Source organism: Cynara cardunculus (genome assembly GCF_001531365.2).
Source record: "Cynara cardunculus var. scolymus isolate 2C chromosome LG 1, CcrdV1, whole genome shotgun sequence".
NCBI classification, from domain to species: domain Eukaryota; kingdom Viridiplantae; phylum Streptophyta; class Magnoliopsida; order Asterales; family Asteraceae; genus Cynara; species Cynara cardunculus.
Genome location: NC_037528.1, coordinates 13,073,709 through 13,096,725, shown reverse-complemented (window position 1 = coordinate 13,096,725; position 23,017 = coordinate 13,073,709). Strand labels below are relative to the sequence as shown.

Genomic DNA, 23,017 nt, shown 5'->3' with positions numbered 1-23,017 from the left:
CACGATGTATATGCAATCAACAGTTTTATAGCACCAAAATCTCAAATCTTTCTGAAACTTCCCAACTCCAAACAAGCGGAGATAAAAAAACGTGCAATTCAATGAGAAAAATGAAATTAAGTTCCATTAAAGATCAAAAAATTTACAAGAACCCTAGGTCTAAAATCTGATCAACTGTGTATAAAAGAAGAAAATGGTTTCAAAGATGCATGGAGTACAAGAAATCGAAGAACTGATCTTCAAACTATCTGTCTAGTTCTATCAAACTACAGCCAGTAGTCATCTTCAAGCCTTTCTGCTTTGCAGTCGCTCTTATTTGCGCTGCCTCATTCCATTTTTCGCCTTCTGCATACATGTTTGAAACCAAGCCATATGAACTTGAATTCTCAGGGTCGAGATCCAAGAGCCATCTTCCTAAACCCTCTCCTATTTCATTGTTTCCGTGAACTCTACAAGCAGCAACCAGTGCACTAACTGCAGAACCACTCTGTGTTGGTGGGAGCCATTTCAAGAACTCTAACGCTTCGTCAAGTTGACCTGCTCGCCCCAGCAAGTCAACCATACAACCGTAATGCTCTTCTCCTGGAACAAGCCCGTATACTTCTTTCATGCTCCTAAAAAGATGCAGACCTTTTTCTACCAAACCAGCATGGCTGCAAGAAGATAGTGTTGACATGAAGGTAACCTCATCAGGAAAGATATTTTCTTTCTTCATTTGGTCCATCAATTCTAATGATCCGAAACAATCACCATGCATCCCTGATGCAGCTATCATTGTGTTCCAAGAGGCTAAACATTTTGTACCCATCTGATGAAACAAATCTCTTGCAGTTCTGTACATTCCACACTTGCTATAAGTAGTTAGCAAAGAGTTCATGATGGTGATCTCCTCCTCCATTGATACCCGAATCACATGACAGTGAATCTCCTTCACTTGGCTTAGACACCCGAGCCGGGAAAAGGCTTGAAGCAAACAAGTTAAAATGACTGAATCAGGGTTCAGTTCTTTTTCCAACTGCATCATTTCTTGAAACAAAGCTATCACTTCATCAGCATGGCCAAGATTCTCATAACCCATCATCATTGATGTCCAAGAAACCAAGTCTTTGTGTTTTATTAGATCAAAAACTTGCCTAGCACAGTCTATATAACCGCATTTTACATATAAATACATGATCTGATTAGCAATATCAGTTTTTAACTCGAACCCATGTGTAATCACAAATCCATGGATGCTTGTACCTTGTCTTATATCTTTCAGATTAGAAAATGCAGAAATGACAGTCAAAATGGTACCTTCATTTTCAGTCAAACCCAATCTTCTCATGTTATGGAATGCTTCAATGACTTCACGATCATGCCCGTTGTGGAGATAACCTGCCATCATCACGTTAAAGGAAATGACATCTTTGTCCTTCAAGGTATCAAAAATTTCCCTAGCTTTGCTACAATTGTTACATTTTGAGTACATATCAATCAGAGCTGTCTTCGCAACAACATCAAGCAGAAGTCCGTTTCTGAACATATAACCATGGATGCTCTTACCAACTCGTAGTAAGCCCAACTTAGAACAACTTAAAATCCCATTTGCTAAAGCCACCAAATCTAATCTGTGACCTTCTTGCGCCATGCGATAAAAAAGATTCAAGGCTTCCGAGGGCTGCCTTGACTTCAGATGACCATCAATCAATACATTCCAACAAACAGATGCCTTTGTGCTCATGTTACCAAAAACCATGGTTGCCTTATTTGGTGGCCCGCACTTGATATACATGTCCATAAGACTTGTTTCAAAAACCTCATCAAAACAATCTATTCCTCTTCTAATTGCAAAGGCATGGATAACCTTTCCATGATCCAGCAACCTTAACTGTGCTGCTGCCTGTAGTAAACTCACTAAAGTCACACGGTTTGGTTCCAAGTTATCAGTCTGCATTTGTCGAACGATAGCAAATGCCTTATAAGCTTGATGATTGTTGGTTTGTGTATATCCAGTTATCATAGACGTATAGGCAACAAGATCTCTCTCAGTTATTTCATCAAACACCTTGCATGCGTCTACCATATCTCTACACATTGAATAAAACCCGATCAAAGAGGAACCCACAAACCGATTTGTATTCAAACCAAACTTCAATATATCAGCATGAATTTCTGTTCCAAATTCCTGGCTACACAACTGAATGCAACTCTTGAGACTAAATGTAAATGCTGAACCATGCATACCAATTTTTCTTTGCCTTATATTTAAATAAACCCTAAGAACTTCATCAAATTGACCGGCTTTAAAATACCCATCAAAAATTGAATTCCAAAGGGAAAGATTATCGTTAATAATTCTACTAAAAATGGATCTCGATTCATTCAATAAACCGAAAAACGCATAGGTATTTAAAAGCTTAGAACCCAAAAAGGTGTGGGTTTCAAGACCTTGAATATATATGCAAGCATGAAGCTTTTTCAAAGAACGAACATCGTAACACCTCTCCAATGAAGAAGCCAACTTTTCTGCAAATATTAAAGAATCTGAAGGTATTCTTTTTGCAGTTAAGTTGGAGAAAAACCGAGAATAAGAGTTGATTGGGAATAAAGTGGAGATTTTCTTGAAATGTATGATTCCAATTGAGAAGTGATACATAATTACAACAACTTTCTGCATTCAAAAGCTTAAATTTATTACACGCCCTAAAAGTGAAATCATGCATTTTCTGCTATCGTGAGGTTTTACTCGTCTCCCAAATAAACAGACTTGCAGTCGCTGGGGGAAATAATCCCAGTTTGCCCTTCTTGAAAATAATTATTTGAGTAAATTACGTTTTTAGTCCCTATGGTTTGTTGAAATATGATTCTTGTTCCTGTGTTTTAGAAAATATGGTTTTTGTTCCTATGATTTGTAATTTATTGTTATTTTCGTTCTTATGATTTACAATATACTGTTGTTTCGGTCCCTATGGTTTACATTTCCTTACTGTTTTGGTCCACTTATATAGCTGTACTTTAAAATAGAAATTAACGTAATAATGAAAATAACAATAAATTTCTAACCATAAAAACCAAAAAATTGCATTTTCTAAACTTCGGGAATTAAAATCGAAATTATTAACAAACCACAAGGACAAAATCATAATTTACTCTAATTATTTTATTTGTAAAAAAAATTTAAAACTTTAATTTTACAAGTAACATAGGTGATGTTTTTTTCTTCATATTTCTTGAACTATAAAGAAAAATATTTTATATTTAAGAATTTTTTTTTATTTTTACCAAAATGCCCGATCATTTGGTGCTCAATTGTAGAGACGGCCAAATGGGCCCAACCCGGCCCGTAACCGTCGGAGGATCGGAACCGGAACCGGAGAGGGACCGGAACCGACCGGGACCGGTAGGGACCGGTGGTTATGAACCGGTTGGAGTTTTTATCGTTTTCTAGGACCGGAACCGGTTAAGACCGGGACCGGTTATGTAACCGGTTAAAACCGGAACCGGTTTTTGGCCATCTCTACTCAATTGGGTCCTATGAATTATGATCCCGTCATCCTTACAAAAGGTTTCATAACACCAAGTGCAAACAAATTGCATAATGTTTGGGTTCCTACAGGATGTGATGGAATATCACATATGCTTAAAGTTCGATTCCAGACATACACAATTGTGTTCACTGAGTTTATCAGATTTTTTACAGTCACAATTTATCGAGATTAATTCAGACATAACCTGAGTTACTCTTAAAAAAGAACATAATGTTCTTTTTTTTTTTACTGTCCTTTCATTTCCCTTTATATCATACTCGCTCATAAAACAATTAACTTAAGAAGTCGTCTGCTGTATTAATTAATTAATTATCAATTATGTACAACAATCAACACTTCAAAGCAAGAGACTGGTGATTACCACCACCACCACCACCATTTTGACATGATCTCTGCCGAGGCAGTCGTCTAGTCCTTTTTCCCCACCCGCTAAGACTTTTCTCCTCCAACGCCACCTCTCTACAAACAACCTCTTGTGGTGGTGGTGATGGTGGTGTGTGAGAGGATGAGCTGCTGGGAACCACCAACCGCCGCCTCCCTCGGCCATTCTTACCACCAGCACCTTTCCTCTTCGATAAGCTAGACTGCCAAGAAACACCAATACCAGAAAACGCCTCTTCGAATGTCTGAAGATCTTCACTCACTTCCCGTCTCGATAATGAAACAATACTCGGCAATACATCCCTCTGAAAGTCTTTCCTCTGCCTACCCCGCTTCCCTTTAGTTGTCCGTTTTCGCACTTCTTCTTTCTCTTCCAAAATCATTGGCTCATTGTGCATGTAATACTCTTCTTTGCTTTCTTGCAGCTTTAATGTCATATACTCGAAATAATCCATACCTTTAGTAATAGATTCTTCATCATCCTTAACATTTCCTGAATCTTTATCGTCACCAGATGCAATCACCTCTGCAAACCACCGGAGCAAAGTATCAGCTGGTTCTGGTGCTTTCTGATGGACTGGAAGAAGCTCAGATGATGAAATGGACATAATAGCCTCAGCTGCAACTTTAACAAGATCCTCATGGGCATCCATGGAAGTTTCATCCAAAGGCAATTTAGATGTGTCAACCATAATCTCTGGAGGGTCTGTTTCTGTTTCGGTTTCTGATTCAAGAACTACAGGAGCCTCCAAGTCAATCTCCCTTCTAGCGATTTTGACAATTGCTTCTGGTATATATGATGTTGATGGAGTCTCTTCTTCCTCAAAAGCCAAGTTCAAATCAATGTGATGTCTCAACTCCAATATGCAGTTATTTTTACCATTCTCTTTGACAAAATCCTTTGTTTCATCATTCAGATCATGACCATGGTTGGCTAAATCCTTGGAGTTGTCAGGCACGTCTGTAATGGGGACCCCAAGAATTCTCGTGATGCCCTGGGAATTATCAGTTTGAACTTTGGGATCATGAGCACCCTTTGTCATTTCGGTTTTCTTAAAGAATTGCTGGGAATGATGCTGCAAAGAATCCAAGTTCATCTGATAAATTGTTGGTTCTTTCCCTTTGGTCCATTCGCTGCCCAAACTTGACTTCGCCATAAGCCAAGAAGGTAGCCCTTTTTCAAGATTTTCATGGTTCTTCTGCCCATCCGTAACGTTATTTTTTTCATCAGGTTTTTCAAGAATATCAGACACTGAAACCTTGGAGTTTATACCATTTTGATAGGGAACTCCAGCTCTTGAATGTGTCATAAATCTTGAACTGCTATTATTAACTTGCTTATTGCCTGCAAAATCCTCTGGAATTTGCCTCGATGCATCATAGGAGCCAAGCCAATGGTTACGTTGAATTATTGAAGTGTTCTGATCCCATGAAGAAGATTGTGAAGAATCAAAAGATGGCGTGTGGCTTCTTTCGCAGAGTTCAACACCAAATATCGTGCTTTTTCTCCTAGGCTCCACCTTATTTTGATCAGATACGGGAAACAAGAAATGCTCACGGGATTTCTTTGGCTCAGCTTGGAACACATTATTCTGTTGTGAAAAATTACCATTACCACAACCATTGTCGTAGCATTTCCCTGAAACACGAAAAACAAATAAGAAAATGTCAACCACATTTGCAGCAAACCAAGGACGCGGAAATGAAAAGTTTCCAAGAAAAAAAGGTTGCTATTTTCATGGAATGGAAGGAGTGATATGCCTGATCATTTCATAATGACATTTAAACTGCCCTTCAATAGAAAGACGATAACAAATGTTCCCCCTAATTTAAACTAGAGCTTTCGATTCGGTTTGGCATTTACAGGATCGACTTTAAGGTTTTGGTTTTCTATTGCTCATCTTCTTTGTGGCTACAATATTGAACATGGATTCAATAGGAAGTGGTGCACATATTATCTAAGGATACAAGACAAAGATAGCAAGAAACACCTAACCAACCATGATATAAAGCATAAACCGAACAAATAACACACAAAAAGTTAAACAGAGTTATGAAGTAGATCATCAAATTTCATACCATCTACAAAGCTGTAACTTAGCTGCTCCTTTTTGTGCCTCTCCCCCACTATATGGTCTCCACCGGCAATTTGCCCATCCCTTTCTTTGAGGTTTTGTTGAGAAATCTTTGATGAATACAAAAACCCTGAATTTGAATTTGCAGATGAATCTTGCTTTTGTAGGTTCTCTATAACACTGTTTTTGTTAATAAGGGATGCTGCAAAAGATGGTTCCTCCGCCTGGATTGGTTCATTAAGATCAGCCAAATTATAGGCTCTCTCTGTGCTCAAATTGGAAACATTTTCCTTCAATATACATTTCCCCTTCAGAGGATTGTGAGAAGAAAATATACTATTACTCTCTGATATTGATACCCGACCAAAAGTTGAGTCCACCTGGGACGAATTATACACGTCTTTGGTTATTCGTGAAGGAACTTGACTTAGAAAATGACTTGACTTTGATGCTTCTGCTGGCATTGAAAATTTGTAATCCTCTTTCATTGTGAGTTCGTTCATCAAGTCTCTCTGTCTTTTATACACGCGATGAAGTTCTTCAAGCTGGAACATTAAAGAACACCAGTAACATAAATGTTTAACAAAGGAATTTTCAAGAAAAACTTCCACTTTCATGTGTTCAACAGGTTAGATAGCAAGAATAGTGTAAAAGAAAACACACAACATGCAAACTAAAATAGACCTGATGCCTAAAGATCGACTCTTGCTTCAACATAGTTTCCCTCATTCGATCTTGTAGAAATCTCAGGTATTGGTGCATGGTTTGCCTCACTAAAAAGGGGTCATAACAATTGCTCTTTCTTGAGTCAGAGGTTCTGTCGTCGGGATATAGGTCCTCCCACAGGACCTCCCTAGTACCGCTGGGAAAACCGTTGTTTAGATCCATCATTGAACCTGGAACATATGTCTTAGATTGTACTTTGGTTGTCATTCCTGCAGCAAAATCAAGCAACAGAACAGTAGATATTCAAAAGAAGTACACTGTAATGGTTTCATAAATATGATGAATCTTATTGCTTCCGCTTCTGCAAGTAGGTCCAAATTCCATATTTGAATCAAAGAGCATGCAATCAAGCCTTTTAAGATTGTGAAAGATATCCAACACAGATCAATTGGAGTAATCTTGAAGAAAATAGAACAAGATTTAATCAATCTTTGCCTGGAAAGTCATACAAAAAATCAACCACAGTCCAACAAAAGGGTAAAAATGAAACATGGCACAGGAATATCTCACCAAACAATCATACGAGGATATGATTTTGCAATTGTAGATGATAGTAAAGTGGCTTTGAGGTTTCACCCACCAAACATTTTCATAAAAGACGCAATTGAAAACAATAATATTTAATTAACAACCTAAATTCGATCATCGATCTAAATTGATTCGATTTAATTAAGTTGTAACAGCTATACAGTAGTGAAAATCCACCATGAAGACTATCGGAGAAACAAGGAGACGCTTGAAAGTAGGAACTCCAAAATCAAAAGATGCACAGCTGGAATTCTAAGAACAAGCATTGAATGAGTTGAGATTAACGATGCAACGAATGACCTAAATCAGATTAATAACCAAATCTTGAACTAATTAAGCGGAAGTTAGAAATAAAAATATCAGAGAAGAATCTACCTCATGCCCTTGATTTTCTCCGCTAAAACGCAGGAACCCTCTTCAAATAAAGCTCCACCGAGCACAATTTCTAAGCGATTAAATAAAGCAGAGAATTGAGGTGTGTGGTGAGTTGGATTAAATTAAGTAACCATGGAAACGATGATGTGTATAAAAATAGAAAAGGAAAATCTGCGATCCACTGGGCCACTTTTTTCCTGATCAACAGATACGAGAAAGAGAGTGATTTGAGATAAGATAGATCCCTTCGTCTCTCTCTCTCTCTCTCTCTCTAGATATGAAGAATGAACTCACAGATTTGTCAACATGTGGTCTTCTTGGCTCACACATACATATTGTGGTTTGATTCCATCATTAATTTGGTTTGCCCATTTGGCCAGCAAATCTGTATAAAGAATTTATAAATGTGTTTCAGGGTTTTCAGCAAAGTTTTTCGATACAGATATAAATATCAATATCAATATCAATATAGATATAGAGAGAGATAGACAGAGATATATATATATATATATATATCACACGTCAATTCACATTTCTAGATTCTTTCCACCATCCGTCCTATTTTGCCTTTTGGCCTCATATAAATCTATTATTTAATTTATTATTATTATTATTATTATTTCTAAAAGAACTAAAGTTAAATATATAAAAATAATACTAGAAGATTATTTACATAGTACAACGAAATATATCTCGATTTTAATATTTCGTTTTATTTTGTCTTCTATCGATGTTATATGGAGGTTTTTTTATGGTTTTAAGAAAACGTTAATGTTTATATTTTTAAATAAAATATAAATTTAAAAATATCATAATATTCTGAAGAAAAGCAATATATCAATATTATGATCAAACAAACTATTTAAAAGTTTTTGTTCTTTTTTCTAATTTATTTAAATCAATTTTGTTGTTAATTTAATAAGGAAGTAACTTATATTTTTTATAAAAATAATAATTAAGTATTTTGTTTAGAACACAATGTTTTAATTATATTTTAGATTTTTAATTTTTAAAATAAAATATTTATTTTATATTTGATTATATTTATCTACAGTTAGTTATGCAAATTCAAGCATAGGGTTTTAATAAGTTGTACATATATTTAAATCTTTTATAAAGATAATAAAATGTTTATCCTACATTAATTATATTTAACGAATTAATTGTTATAACCACTCCGTTGATTTATATATAACATTTTTTTAGATAACTTAGATATTTTATCTGTTAAATGTTATACAATGATTTATATATAACGCTTTTTTTGTGCACTTTATGGTTAATTTTATAAACAATATAATTAAAAATAATTAACGTTGATTAAAAATTAATTTCATAGCAATAAATAAATAAAAACTTTTGAGAAAAGATTTATATATTTTTTTAAAGTGATTGGTAACAAGCAAATAAAATAATTAAATTAAAATTTCAGTACAAGAGCATATTGTGTTTGTTGACTAAAAAAATATGTCGTATTTGGTTGGGTGGATGTAATAGTCATTTTACCATTTAATCATGAATTGATGTTTCCCCGTATTTTCATTTCCTATGATTGGTACGATCATCCAACTCATCTGACCCGTTAAAAATATAGGCTTGGACAATCATTATTGAAAAAATGGATGTGTCTGAGTTTGTTCGTTTAAATTAACGGACGAATATGACCAATGTAAAAAGAAATATGAACAGATCCGTCCAGCCTGTTTATATTTTATAATTAATATTTTTTACCATTAATTAAAATTATATTAGTATATTTCAAAATTAAATTATTACAGTTATAGTAAGAAACTCTTTGGCTAAAGAATTATGGAGGTTCTTGATCAAACTTGGGATGTTAGAAATTGGAAGTAGCATGATGGATTCATGAAAATATGAATATTAATGTTATACATACAAAATATGAATGCATTATTGATTTTATGGAAGTCTAAATTTTGTTTTTCATTTATTTTTTCACTTGTTAATTTGGTTACTTAAATTTTTAACTGCAACGTGTTTTTCCTTTAATTTTTGGTTCTACATGTGTTAATCAATTGCTAGTGATCAAGTTTATAGATTTATAAAAGTTGCACTTTTTAGGCTTGTTAACTTGTGGGAAAGCCCAGCCCGTTTATATGCGGATAATGGCAAGTTGTTAAGCAAAAAAAGGGGTTCGGGTTTACAATGTGAAACCTGTTAGACAAAATAAAAACAAGTTAGGCGCAAACCTGCAAATGATCACCTCTAGTTTATATCATGTTGAGGTTTTATAAAACAACATTTATAACGGTATAAAGGTTTTTGTCTAATCACAAGTTTTAATAAGAATTTATATATTTGTACAAAAACCTGAGTTTTTATCTATGTTTATTTATTATTATTATTATTATTTAATGTTTCTTAATCATTTTATTTTATTTTGATAAATTTATAAAAACATATTAAGTTAAAATTAATATAACTATATTTATTAATTTTGTTTTTATTTTTTCTTTTGTTGTAAATGTTTATACAAGTTTTTGTATTTTGTTTAATAACTTTAATTTTCCGTTTTCTCGTGGATGCTCTTAAAACCAAACTAAATTGGGTAATTTTTAAACTATCTGGGAGGCTTAAATAAAAGGCTAAATAGCATGATAATGTAAGATTTAAGATATATTCATATGTGAATCATTGAAAATCTAAAAAAAAATCTCTATTTGAAATTGCATACATGAATCGGTGCTACCTTTTTTTAACCTTTCGTTATTACTTTCTCTCTGTATTTAACCTTCTCATAATTGAACTGGCCCCTACCATGATATAGTTTTAGTTTGCAACATTTTCAAACCTAATGATTTGATTAGTTGTCTAAATTTTTATATCAAAGTTACTACCAACCAAACTATAGATTATGTCACTCCTTACTATTTTTAAGAGTTGACATATTATCAGTTTGGCAGTTACTGAATGGTTTAGTGCAGAATGATTAAGAGTCTTTCATGATATAATGCAAAATAAAATATAATTGCTTGGTAATTGTTTATAATGAAATTAGGGCGCTTAATGGTTAAGGGAGGCGCATGATACAAAATCATTCAGAGGGTTTTAGAAGCATTAAGAGACAGACTTTTTTTTTTGGCAAACAAGATTCACCTCTTAATGGTTCAGATACTGCCTCTTAATGAAACTATTAAGAGGTAAACAAACAACACCTTACATTGTAGCCATCTCAACACATTGCAACAGAAGAGTTATAACATCTATATTCATAACTTAATGGAAGTGTAACTACAATACATGACTGAACTTGAGATAACTTAATAGCATCGTAACTCATCTTAACATAAAAACAACTTTAAAAGAAAACATACAATGGCATGTAACACTTTGCTAGATCTTCCCTTTCCCTTTGAGCATTCATTTTTGTGAGTCATGAGATAAATGTTAATAGTCAGTTTTATACTTAATTTGTTCATAGTTTTGCGATAGACAAATGATAAAACATCTTGTAAAATATTTGATAAAAACTCTTAAAAATTATTTTTTTTATGCATGAAATACCTTCTATTGATGCATATTACTTAAAATCAAGATTACAAGTAAATTGTGCATAAATACAACTTATTAAAATTCCATGTTTGAATTCGTGTAACTAACTACAAGTAAACATAATCAAATACAAGATAAACATTTCATTTTAATTATGAAAAATCTAAAATATAATTAAGACAATCATTGTGTTTCAATAGAATACTTAATTATTACCTTTATAAAAAATTATATTGTTAAATAAAAAATAAATTACTTCGTTATTAAACCTAAATTAAATTATAATAAAAAATTGAATTAAGAAAATTATACAACAAAATAAAAACCTTTAAATAGTTAATTTGATTCTATTATCAATATATTTTTTTTCCAAAATTTTATGATATTTTCAAATTTATATTTTTATTCAAAAATAAAAACATTATCGTTTTTCTCAAACCATATAAAACGTACTATAACATCGGCATGAGACAGAATAAAACGATACATTAAAACCGAGATATATCTCGCTACATTACGCTAGTATCATTCTAGTTATTACTAAACAATTTAGATAACTAATAGATGTAATTTATAAACAGGATTAATTAAACTGGTAACGGTGCGAAGTTGGATTCCCAAGCCCACTACTTACCCTTTGGGCTTTGGCCCAGAACAAAAATCACAATAGAAGCAGGCCAGTCATTTGGTTATTCTTACTTGAAATCTTCCAAACCAGTTCAATTTTCAAGAATTCGATAATTTATTTATTTAGAAAAATAGAATTTAATTATTTAAAATGAGAAAGTTCAATTTCATTTGGGAAAAAAAATTATAGCCTTGTCCAATCAAAATGGAAAAAATCGTTCGTTTTCTTTTGGACTTTTCTCAAAATACAAACAAAAAACGAATCTATTTGCACCCTGATTTATTTCTTGCTCAAATCCTTCTTCGTTTCAAGTCCATGGATTTAGAGACGAAAGCCGGTAGCACCTACTACGTCCTTCCGGTGATAAAACAAGCACCAATTCATGCTCTCAACAGACGGCGTTGACGATAAAATTTCAAAAGTTCAATGTGATGGCAAAACCTGCCCTTGTATTTTTCATTTGAAACTTTTGTGCCCTGACTTTTATCCTCTCATTTCATACCAATCCAAACTAAATAAAATTACACCCAAACATTTTTTTAACAAGATCACAAGCAAGTTTTGAATTCATGGAGGAGATCAAGCAAACTGCTCCAAGATGATTTTCTTGTGATGAACAAAGATCCTTGCTTGATCAAAGAATTCCAAGAAAGATGGCAAGCTTCCATGTTTCTTGATTCATCAGCGAAAAGAAGATCAAAAGATATAAAGAACGGTACACAGGAGTAAACATTTCATGTATATCATTAACAAGAAATGACAAAAGATAAAAGGCTAAGCCTTGAGGCTCTTTCTATAAGTCGCCAATTCGAGTCTCCATTTCATGGTTGTTATCTTTAGGTCCCCATTAGACCCCGTGGAATTAGCCAGGTGCATGCAAGTTGGCCCGAACACCCATGTTTACAAGAAAAAAATATAAGACAAAGGTAATTACAAGATGAATCCCTGTATATTGAGAGGTATATCATTATGGCTTGAGAACACGAATCAAGTATGAATCAAGTCATTTTCCAGAAGGGCCGAGTGATGAATCTTGCAGCACTTCCTCCGTTTGCCACTTTACCTGAGGCATTTCCAATTTCCAGCACCATAACAGTGTCTCCTGAAGCCCTTTACCAGCTTATACTAGTAGAATGCATCAGGGAAATAACCAACTTTCTTAATATGGTGACTCAATCCGTCAACCATATGATATATCTTATCGGATGCAGGATGCAAAGTATTTTTTACAGTAAATTCATGAACCCCATCTTCTAATTCAATCAAACTAGCCCCTGATGGCTTTTCATTGCCAGTGTTCTTCATCCTCAACCTCATATCTGCAACACTGTCCCAATTCCCAGTTGCAGCATATATGTTAGACAGCATTGAATAATTTCCTGCATTTTGAGGTTCTAATTTAACCAAGTGTTCCAACACCTCTTGAGCAAGTTCGACTGCATTATAAAGTCGGCAGGCCCCAAGAAGGGCACCCCATATGATGACATTTGGTTCAACTGGCATGGTGCGCACTAACCTAAAGGCTTCTTGAAGACGCCCTCCACGGCCTAAAAGATCGATTATGCAGCCATAATGTTCGATTTCTGGAGGGACCCTGTAATCTCTTTCCATGGTGTAGAAATATTGAATCCCCTCGTCAACAAAACCTCCGTGAGTACAAGCACATAGAACCCCAACAAAGGTAACTTTATCAGGGGCAAATCCTTCTTGTTTCATTTTGGAGAAAAGTTGAAGTGCTTTGCTTCCATGCCCGTGCATCGCTAACCCATGAATCATGGCATTCCAAGAAACTAAATCTTTCTTACCCATCCCATTAAAGATGCTTAACGCCTTGCTTAAGCTGCCACACTTAGAATACATATCAATTAAAGCATTTTCGATAAGGATACTACATTGATGCCTGTTCTTATTAATCGATTGATGAACACGTTTACCCAACCAAAGCAAACCAGACTCAGCACATGCAGCTAAAATGCTAATGATAGCCCCATCATCAGGCCGATATCCAGCCTCCTCCATTTGCTCATATAAATCGGTTGCCTCTTTCGCAAGCCCCTTTTCTGCATAACCTGCTATTATTATGGTCCAAGAAACCATATTCTTGACAGGCATTTTATCAAACAACATTCTTGTCATCTCCATATCACCAGCTTTGCTATAGCCAGTAAGCATTGTAGACCATGATACGACATTTCTCTCGGGCATTTTCTCAAACAACTCGAATGCATCATTCAATTGTCCCGCCTTAGCATACCCATCCAAAATTGTGTTCCAACTCACCATATCACGCTCAGGCATTTCATCAAACAGCTGGCGTGCTTCGTTTAATCGATTAGCTTTCACCAACCCACCAATCATCGTGTTCCAAGAAACAACATCTTTGTCGTCCATCACACTGAACACCTTCTTAGCTGCACCAACACCCACCAACCCACACCTCGAATAAGAATCAATCAACGCATTTGGCACATAAATATCCGAACAAAAACCATACTTTTGGATATGAGTGTGAATCATTTTAACCAAAGAAAAATCATTCTGACCGCTACACGCCTTCAAAAGGAAAGGGTATGTAAAATTATCGGGAAAAACACCGGAACTCTGCATCAAGAAAAAGATTGCAAAGGCTTGGGCAGGCTGGGAATTGTGAACATGAGCTCTAATCATAGTATTGTATAAATGGACGTTGGGTTCGTGGACTTGGTTAAAGGCTTTGACTGCACAGGGCATTTGGCGGCAGAGAGAGAAGGCCGTGACGAGTTTGGGGGTGACGAACGGATCCTGGTGAAGATTGGATTTGTAAATGAGTGCATAAACTTGCTTCAATTGGCTTAAGTTGTTGCATTTATGAAGGTCCGATAGTTTCTGTTCGAAGAGGCGGCGCGTGGACACCCACGCCGGTGCTCGAATCGGAGCGGACACTTGCATTCTGTTGGATTACGGAGTCGACGGTAGAAAAGCAGAGGGCGGAGATCTGGTCCATGTAAACAATAACGATGACATTATCCAAATAATTGGAGAAATAAATATAAATTTAATCGTACAACTCCACAAATATCATATATTTCTTGAAAAGATATTTTAAATATTAATTTAATATTTTTTTCTATTTAATTATATAATATTCAATATGATTATTATTTAAATAATTAAGGTTTTAGTTTACAATATATAAATGTTATCTTAATACTAGAGATGTCACTAATAACATAAAAAAATTATGTTTAGATGATGAAACGTTTTTTATAGTTATAATTCATATCTTAGGTGTTGTTTGTGTTTTATTAAGAGATTAATCTTGTTTAATAAAAAAATTGTATCATGATGTTTTAAAACTTTCTGGATGATTTTGTATCGTGGACCCCTTTAACCATCATGCTCCCTAATTTCGTTGTAAATAATTACCAAACAATTATATTTCATTGTACACTATATCATGAGAGCCTCTTAATCATTTTGCACCAAACTATTCAACAACTGTTAAACAACTCTTACATCTTTTTTTAATTAACCTGGATATCCAACCCGTTATGCGAGTCGACTAATCTCAGGGAGACCACCTGCTTTTCGGGTAGCTCAGAGTCACCGCATTTAAAACTCCGTGGTCACAAGAGGATTTTTATTCCTCATTGGATTTGAAGTTCAGACTTCCTGACAGTTTTGACCTTTGGAGTTCAAGCTCAAACCAATCATACACTTTTTACACTCTCCTATACATCGTTAAATATACTTCTACATAGTTTTTTCTTTGCACACATATCAACATCAAAACCTACTTTTTATATTTATAATGCATGACTTGACTTGCTTATGACATTAAAAATAGCCCAAATAACATTGTTCGTTTGATTTGATGTAATAGTTGAGGGAATTGGATTTCGTAGATGAAACTTTTGGCGTCTTTGCTTTGTAAGATTTAGAATAAAATTGAATTTCATTCTTATAAAAATGATAAAAATAAACAAATTTCTTTTTCTTAATTAATTATTATAACATGTATGTTTTAAGCATATTTTGAACCATTATTACATGTAACTTTTAAAAAATCCAGTGAAATACCAACCACAACCATGGGATTTAAATTTTTTATGTTTGTGGCATTTCAATGAAATCCCAAGATTTCAAATTCTATAAATACTTCAAACTAAACATGGATTAGAATGAATATCAATTCCAAATTCCTCCAAATCTGATCAAATCCTACCGACCAAATGGGGCCTTAGTGTTTATATCATTAGGTGATGGTTTATGTGAAACGACAATATCTCTTCTTCGTGACCATTATCCAAATGAATGACACAAAATCTATAGACGAATTAGATGGTTAGGCAAGTTCTAGTCATGGTAACATATGTGTTGTTTTATGGGATGCAAGAAATTCGTAATAGTAATACAAATATTATATAAATAACAACGACAAATGTTTTCATGGCTCGGGGGGTCACTAACTCAGTTGACAAAGGAGTGTGTAATTTTGTCTAAATACAAACAAGTCATGAGTTCGATCTTAGGCCTCCGGCTAGCCTTAGTCATTGAGTGAGCCAAAATATACCCCTCAGATCGGTGTACTTAAAAGCGGATTCCTTGTAGGACAGGTTATGGTTGTCGATAATCAATTTTTTTGTCCAAATAAAGTTTCAAAATTCTGTTTTTTTTATTGATATATACCTCTTTCAATCCAAAAATATAATGTTTGACCTACGTTACTACAAGAAAATTTATTTCTTATATTTCATTTCATATCACTTAAAGTCATAACCTCATCTCCAAGATTTTCAGATCCCCCACTAAGGGGTCGTTTACCTAAACACTTATCCGGTAAGCGCTTACCGGTAAAATTCAACACCATCGCTTACTTACCAGGTAAGATTTTATTCAACAAAACGCATGATATGCAACAATTTATCCCGATAAGCGATAACCATGGTAAAAGTCGTTATTGTACACTTACCAGGTAAGATTCTTAATCATTGTCATATTCATTCGGTAAAGTAATGTGACTTGGTAAACGCTTACCCAGGTAAGTGTATGGTAAACGGTACCTAAGAATACAATGAAAGTTTATTAAATCTAAATCATGTTTGTAATATCATAGGTTCATCGTATCAGATATTGTTTGATTTGTCCATACATGGACTCACAGTTTTAAAACGCGTATAATAAATGAGGTATTTAATTCCTTAGCAACTTTAGTTTCCCTCCCTAACTAATGTGAAATCTTACAATGTTATTAATTATTTTAATATGATAGATTATGTTCATGATTTCGTTTAATTACATTATGTAATATTATAATTAAATAATATATATATAATATTTATTATTTTATATTTATCAACTAATTTATTAATAAATTATTGTTAAATACTACTAATTTATAGGTTACTTGTTTTAATATATAGTGTTGGAAGATTTTAGGGAAATCTACACAAATGGTTATTTCATAAAATTGATTTCACTTTTTAATCATTTTAAGAATCTTTTTCATTAAATAGCTAAAATATATTTTTTATTTTTCATTTTACACATTTATTATATTACCATATATAATCATATATTAACTAAAGTACATGAAAAAATACGCTTTTTTTTACAAATTACACAAGTATAATCGTCTCATCAAGATATTCAAAATGAGCCTAATATTGAATATTTTTGGATTTAATTTTATATTATTATATATTATATAACTTACAAATTGTTTTTAGTATTTTTATATTCTTACAATTACATATTACGTGTGTTAATATAATAAGGATGTAAAATGAAAAAAGTAATAAAATGTACATTGAATAAATGACCATAAGGGTAGAAAATGTAAGTTTTAAAAAGAATTATTGAAGGCTTGCGCCTTACGATGACATTATTCTACCACTTAGTTAAAATAGATTGGTTGAGTGAATTCCTAAACGGGTCATTGTTTCGAGTACGAGTGACGGCATGTCATCTTATAAAAGAGATCAAATAAATCCTATAATAAAAATAAATTAATTTCCTGATTTATATTTCATAATTAATTTAGGGGATTCTCTCTCTTTTTTCATTTTTATGATATTTTCAACTTTAAAGCATATACTAACTCATATTTTCTTTTCGATTGTTTCAATTTCAATTATAATTCATTTCATAACCTTATTGGGTAATGAAATCATAAACCCATATGATTCGTCACAAGAAATATATAGAAGAGTTAGTGTTGTGTTAGCCGAAAATCAAAGTTTATCCGAAACTTGGTCTAAAATTCCCAAAAAATTAGCCTTTTATTATTACATCAGAAATAATCCGGCAAAAATGGGATTATTCAGGACAGACTCAATGGATAACGAGGATGGAATAGTGGTTGGATGGTTAGGACTTCCTATATTTAGAGATAAAGAAGGGCGTGAATTTTTTTGTACGTCGTATGTCTGCCTTTTTTGAAACATTTCCAATCGTTTCAGTAGACGGAAACGAGATTGTTAGAGCCGATGCTCCTTTTCGAAGGGCATAATCTAAGTATAGTGTCAAACAAGTAGGTGTAACTGTTGAGTTATACGATGGTGAACTCAATAAAGTCAGTTATAGTGATCCTATTACCGTGAAAAAATATGCTAGACGCGCTCAATTGTGGGAAACTCTTGAATTAGATCGTATACTATTTATGATATTTAATATAGTAAATTACATTATTGGTCCCTATGATTTATGTGTTTTAACACTTTGGGTCCCTATTATGAAATATCTATGGATTGCATACTTTTGGTTTACATTTTATAGCATATTGGATCCCTAAGCCTAACTCCATCCAAAAATGTGTTAACTCAGTTAGTTTAGAGGGGTATTTTAGTCATTTAATTTATTTTTTGTTTTCTATTAAAACCACATGACTAAACATGTAATTTACTCTATTCTTTATCAATAGATGACCCCATCTCTTTCTATCTCAACCATAAATGGTGCCACATATATGTTTAGTTTCAAATTATGACAGCGTAGTTAATCTTCTTCGACGACCCACCTTCATCACTGGTCATCTTCTCCAATGACATGCTAACACCATATTCAAACCAGTTAAAGAATGTATAGTTCTTCATCATCACGATCTTAACAAGTTCTAATATCAAATCAACCTTAAAGATCCACAAATAATTTTTTTTAATCGAGATTAAATAACATCAATAAGTATAACACAAATAACAAACTTGTGCAAAGAATCAAAATACCTAAAGCAAACTCATACCACAAACCCTAAACCGAACTCAAACAAAAAAGCCCTCAAACTACATATCTTTGAAACATATCTAAATCTGCTTAGAAAAAATATCACAGATATTTGAAATGTAACCCATATCTTTGAAACAAAAAAACTCTCAACCCACGAATCTTTGAAACATAACTCAGATCTGCTTGTGGAAAATCATAATCCATATTTGATTCAGTGAACCCAACGGTTGAGAAATAAAGATGAAACATATCTGGATGAGATGTAGAAGCAGATTTAGGGAGGGGTTGATTCATGAAGAGGCAGGGGGGTTCGATTCATGAAGAAGACGAAGAAACAGGGGTCTATTTGGTGGTGTAGAAAAGGAACCAAAAATGGTTGGAAACGAATATGGCTCCTTCTGCATCTCATACATTGGAAATGCTCCTCATATGTCTTAATGGAGATGATGAGACTGGAAATGCAATGCTGGGGACAAAGGCAAGAACGACGGTGTAGGGGACGAAGATGAGGAGGGTTGTAGATAGTTGCAGTAGTGGAAGTCGGAGATGGCTGTCGGGTGGAGCCGGAAATGGTTGTCGGAGAGGATGATGATCGACCCCGATGCATCTCATAATATATATATATATATATATATATTAATATATAGTAATACAATATAAATAGTAAATTACATGTTTTATCCGTGTGGTTTTGATAAAAAAGAAAAAAAAGTTAAATAACTAAACTACCCCCTTTGATTTAACTCATCTAACTCCATTTTTTGGATGAAGTTAGAGATATAAGGTAAATTAGACAATTAATTATAATAAGAGTGTAAAGTGTAAAAATAGTTTACGACACAAAATGAATTATCCATAAACTATCGTATTTGCATAAATATTTTTTACATTTTACACCCTTATAATTAATTGTTTAATTTACTTTATATTCATTACTTTGTCATTTGTCATCATACACATTTATTATATCAACACACATAATCGTATATTATTTAAAATACATAAACAAAATACATTTCATTTTCTATGGATTACATCATTATAATCATATCGTCAATATCTTCAAAATGAGTGCAACATTGAATATTTTTGGATTTAATCTTATATTATTAAATATTATAAAGGTTACAAATTATTATTAGTACTTACATTTTATACTTTTACTAGTTTTGTACCCGCACAATGCGGCGGGAGCCATGAATTTTAATGCTTTGAAGTTCCACTGGTTTTATAAGATAAGATTTAACGATGATATATGTTACACTTGGTCTTTACATATTAATACAATTTGAATAAACAAGAKTTATGGTTCCAATTACAGACTATCGATGGAAAAAATTGTATAACAGTTTAAAATCCAATATATTTTAAAATCTAACATATTTAAACGACTCCACAAATATATTCGATTTACACCAAGAGCAAAGAATCAAGAAACTTGAGTTTTAAGATAAACACTCAAAACCAATAAACAAAACTACAAATTTAACATATCATAAACCATGAAAAGACAAAAAAGATGGGTTTTAAAATGAAATTTCAACTGCTTACCCTCTTTCTTGTCCAGAAACTCAGATTAAGGTTGAATTAATATATGTATATATATATATATTTCAAGAACATATTAATTCAAAATATATTATACAATGCATTTTGGACAGTCTAACCCCAAAATATATAGTATATATATAAATAAATAACTATAAAAGTATAAATCGTAAATATTAAAAATATTTTTTCACAATATATATAATGTGTAATAATATAATTAAGTAAAAAACTATTCAATATTGGACTCATTTCGAATGTATTAACGAGACGATTATAATGGTGTAACTTGTTAAAATAAAAATGTATTTTTAAACATGTTTTAGTTGATATACGATTATGTATGTTAATTTGATAAATGTTTAAAATGAAACATTTAAAATTAAAGAATCGTAAAATAAATAAATTAATTAATTATAGGGGTATAAAGTGTAAATTTAAAATTATAATTTTAAAAAAATCGGTTGTGAGAGGGTGAGTGTATGTGAGGAGAGAAGGGGGTGAAAAAGTAGTATAAAGGGTATTTTGGTCATTTAAAATTTTAAGACTTTAAGACTTTTGCTAAATTTGCTTAGTAAGATATTATAGATAATTACAGATTATTCATATTAATGTAATAAATGTATAAAATGAAAAAAACACATTAAATATATAACCATAAAAGTAGAAAATGTAAATTTTAAAAATAATTCGTATGTATTTATGATATTTAATAATATAAGATCAAATCCAAAAATATTCAATGTTGGGTTCATTTCGAATATATTGATGAGACGACTACGGTGGTGTAATCTATACTATATTATAAAGCAGACAAAAACTCTTAAAAACGATTTTTTATACACGAAGTACTGTTTATTGATGCATATTACTTAAAATTTAAGATTACAAGTAAGTTGTGCATAAATACAACTTATTAAAGCTCCATACTTGAATTCGTCTAACTAACTGTAAATAAACATAATCAAATATTGGATAAACATCTTATTTTAAATATAAAAAATCTAAAATATAATTAGAATAATCATTGATAACTAACAAAAACTTAGTTATTATATTTATAAAAAATTAATTCGTATAACTAACCGTAGATAAACATAATCAAATTTAGGATAAACATCTCATTTTAAATATAAATATCAATATATTTTTTTTTCAAAATTTTATGATATCTTCGGATCTTGAATTTTAAGTAATATATATCAATAAACAATATTTTATCTATACTATATTATAAAGCATTTGACAAAAATTCTTAAACAATTTTTTATGCATAAAGTACTGTATATTGATGCATATTACTTAAAATTCAAGATTACAAGTAATTATGCATAAGTACAACTTATTAAAACTCGATGTTTGAATTTGTATAAATAACTGCTGATAAACATAATCAAATAGARGATGAACATCTCATTTTAAAATATAAAAAATCTAAAATATAATTAAAATAATTATCGAGTTCCAACAAAATAAATAATTATTATCTTTATAAAACAATTATATTATTAAACCAAATATAAATTACTTCATTATTGTACATAAATTGAATTATAAAAAAATTGAATTAAAAAATTACACAAAAAAATGAGGAATTTCAAATAGTTAATTTGATACTAATATCAATATATTTTTATCAAAATTTTATGATATCTTCAAATTTATATTTTATTCAAAAATAAAAATATAATCGCTTTTTCAAAATCACGCAAGCCCATATTATAACATCGACTGAAATTTAGAATAAAATGAAATATTAAAATCAAGATGTATCTAGATGCATTGCACGAATACCCTTCTAGTTTATAAAAAAATAAACTCATTTTTTATATATTTTAGTTAATATATATATATATATATATATATATATTTTTGTGTGTTAATATAATAAAAATCTAAAATAAAAAATGAAAAAAATAAGGGATATAAAATAAATTAATTAGGAATGTAATATTTTTTAATTAGTTAGAAATTTTAGGCAAAAATTTTCTGCGTAAAATCCTATTTTCTTCCATTTTCTTGGGTAAGGTACCTTTTTAAATTGTTTTTCCTTTTTTTTTTTGGGACTAAAAACAAACTTTACGCAGTAACTATCCTTTTACGTGTATTTTTTTTTTTGTTGTTGTTGTAAATTTTAGCTATTTAAGAAAAATGGCTCATAAAGTGACTAAAAAATGAAATTTATAAAATGGCTATTTACATAAATTTCCTGCAACATTACCCCATACATCCCATCGTGTTCTTCATTTGGAGGACTTCCATGCAATGGCATATCTAGAAAATTAACGAGGTGGAGACATGTTGGATGAGACTTGGGGGAGGGAAGTATATGACCATATGAGACAGGGAAGACCATGTGAGATGATGGTGAAAATAGAAATTTTAACCTAGTCAACAAAGGTTTTTGAGTTTTGACTGAAGACGTTTCCCCCGGTGCTTAAATGCTAGATCCACTCGTGCTTCCAAGAGAAATCAGTTACAGCCATAGGCATTTTATACCAAAATGAATC

The 23,017-nt window shown here is 32.1% G+C and overlaps 3 protein-coding genes across 4 annotated transcripts; all 3 read right to left on the bottom strand.

Moving 5' to 3' along the window:
- Positions 1-158: 158 nt before the first annotated feature.
- LOC112527271 (pentatricopeptide repeat-containing protein At4g21300-like) lies at positions 159-2,674 on the bottom strand. The gene has a single exon (XM_025137805.1). The coding sequence runs from the start codon at positions 2,657-2,659 to the stop codon at positions 245-247; it is 2,415 nt and encodes an 804-aa protein (XP_024993573.1). The 5' UTR covers positions 2,660-2,674; the 3' UTR covers positions 159-244.
- Positions 2,675-3,816: 1,142 nt separating this feature from the next.
- LOC112507596 lies at positions 3,817-7,985 on the bottom strand. 2 transcript variants are annotated; one of them, XM_025112254.1, is made up of 5 exons: positions 7,910-7,985; positions 7,616-7,685; positions 6,671-6,921; positions 5,991-6,531; positions 3,817-5,550 (listed from the first exon to the last, which is right to left on the bottom strand). In XM_025112254.1, exons 3-5 carry the CDS (start codon positions 6,917-6,919, stop codon positions 3,860-3,862), a joined length of 2,481 nt encoding a protein of 826 aa, XP_024968022.1. In that variant the 5' UTR covers positions 6,920-6,921; positions 7,616-7,685; positions 7,910-7,985; the 3' UTR covers positions 3,817-3,859. The 2 variants fall into 2 exon arrangements, with proteins under 2 accessions (XP_024968022.1, XP_024968016.1); XM_025112248.1 differs by lacking the exon at positions 7,910-7,985 and having other exon boundaries at positions 7,616-7,890.
- Positions 7,986-12,563: 4,578 nt separating this feature from the next.
- Positions 12,564-14,704, bottom strand: LOC112518993 (pentatricopeptide repeat-containing protein At3g29230). Its single transcript, XM_025126847.1, has one exon. It carries the CDS (start codon positions 14,682-14,684, stop codon positions 12,882-12,884), a length of 1,803 nt encoding a protein of 600 aa, XP_024982615.1. The 5' UTR covers positions 14,685-14,704; the 3' UTR covers positions 12,564-12,881.
- Between the last annotated feature and the right edge of the window lie 8,313 nt (positions 14,705-23,017).

Coding starts and splice junctions, on each gene's coding strand:
- LOC112518993 (XM_025126847.1), bottom strand. CDS start 14,684: ATGCAAGTGTCCGCTCCGATTCGAGCACCGGCGTGGGTGTCCACGCGC.
- LOC112527271 (XM_025137805.1), bottom strand. CDS start 2,659: ATGCAGAAAGTTGTTGTAATTATGTATCACTTCTCAATTGGAATCATA.
- LOC112507596 (XM_025112254.1), bottom strand. CDS start 6,919: ATGACAACCAAAGTACAATCTAAGACATATGTTCCAGGTTCAATGATG. Junction 6,532..6,670: donor AGTCGATCTTTAGGCATCAG/GTCTATTTTAGT, acceptor TTAATGTTCCAG/CTTGAAGAACTTCATCGCGT. Junction 5,551..5,990: donor AAGTTACAGCTTTGTAGATG/GTATGAAATTTG, acceptor TTCGTGTTTCAG/GGAAATGCTACGACAATGGT.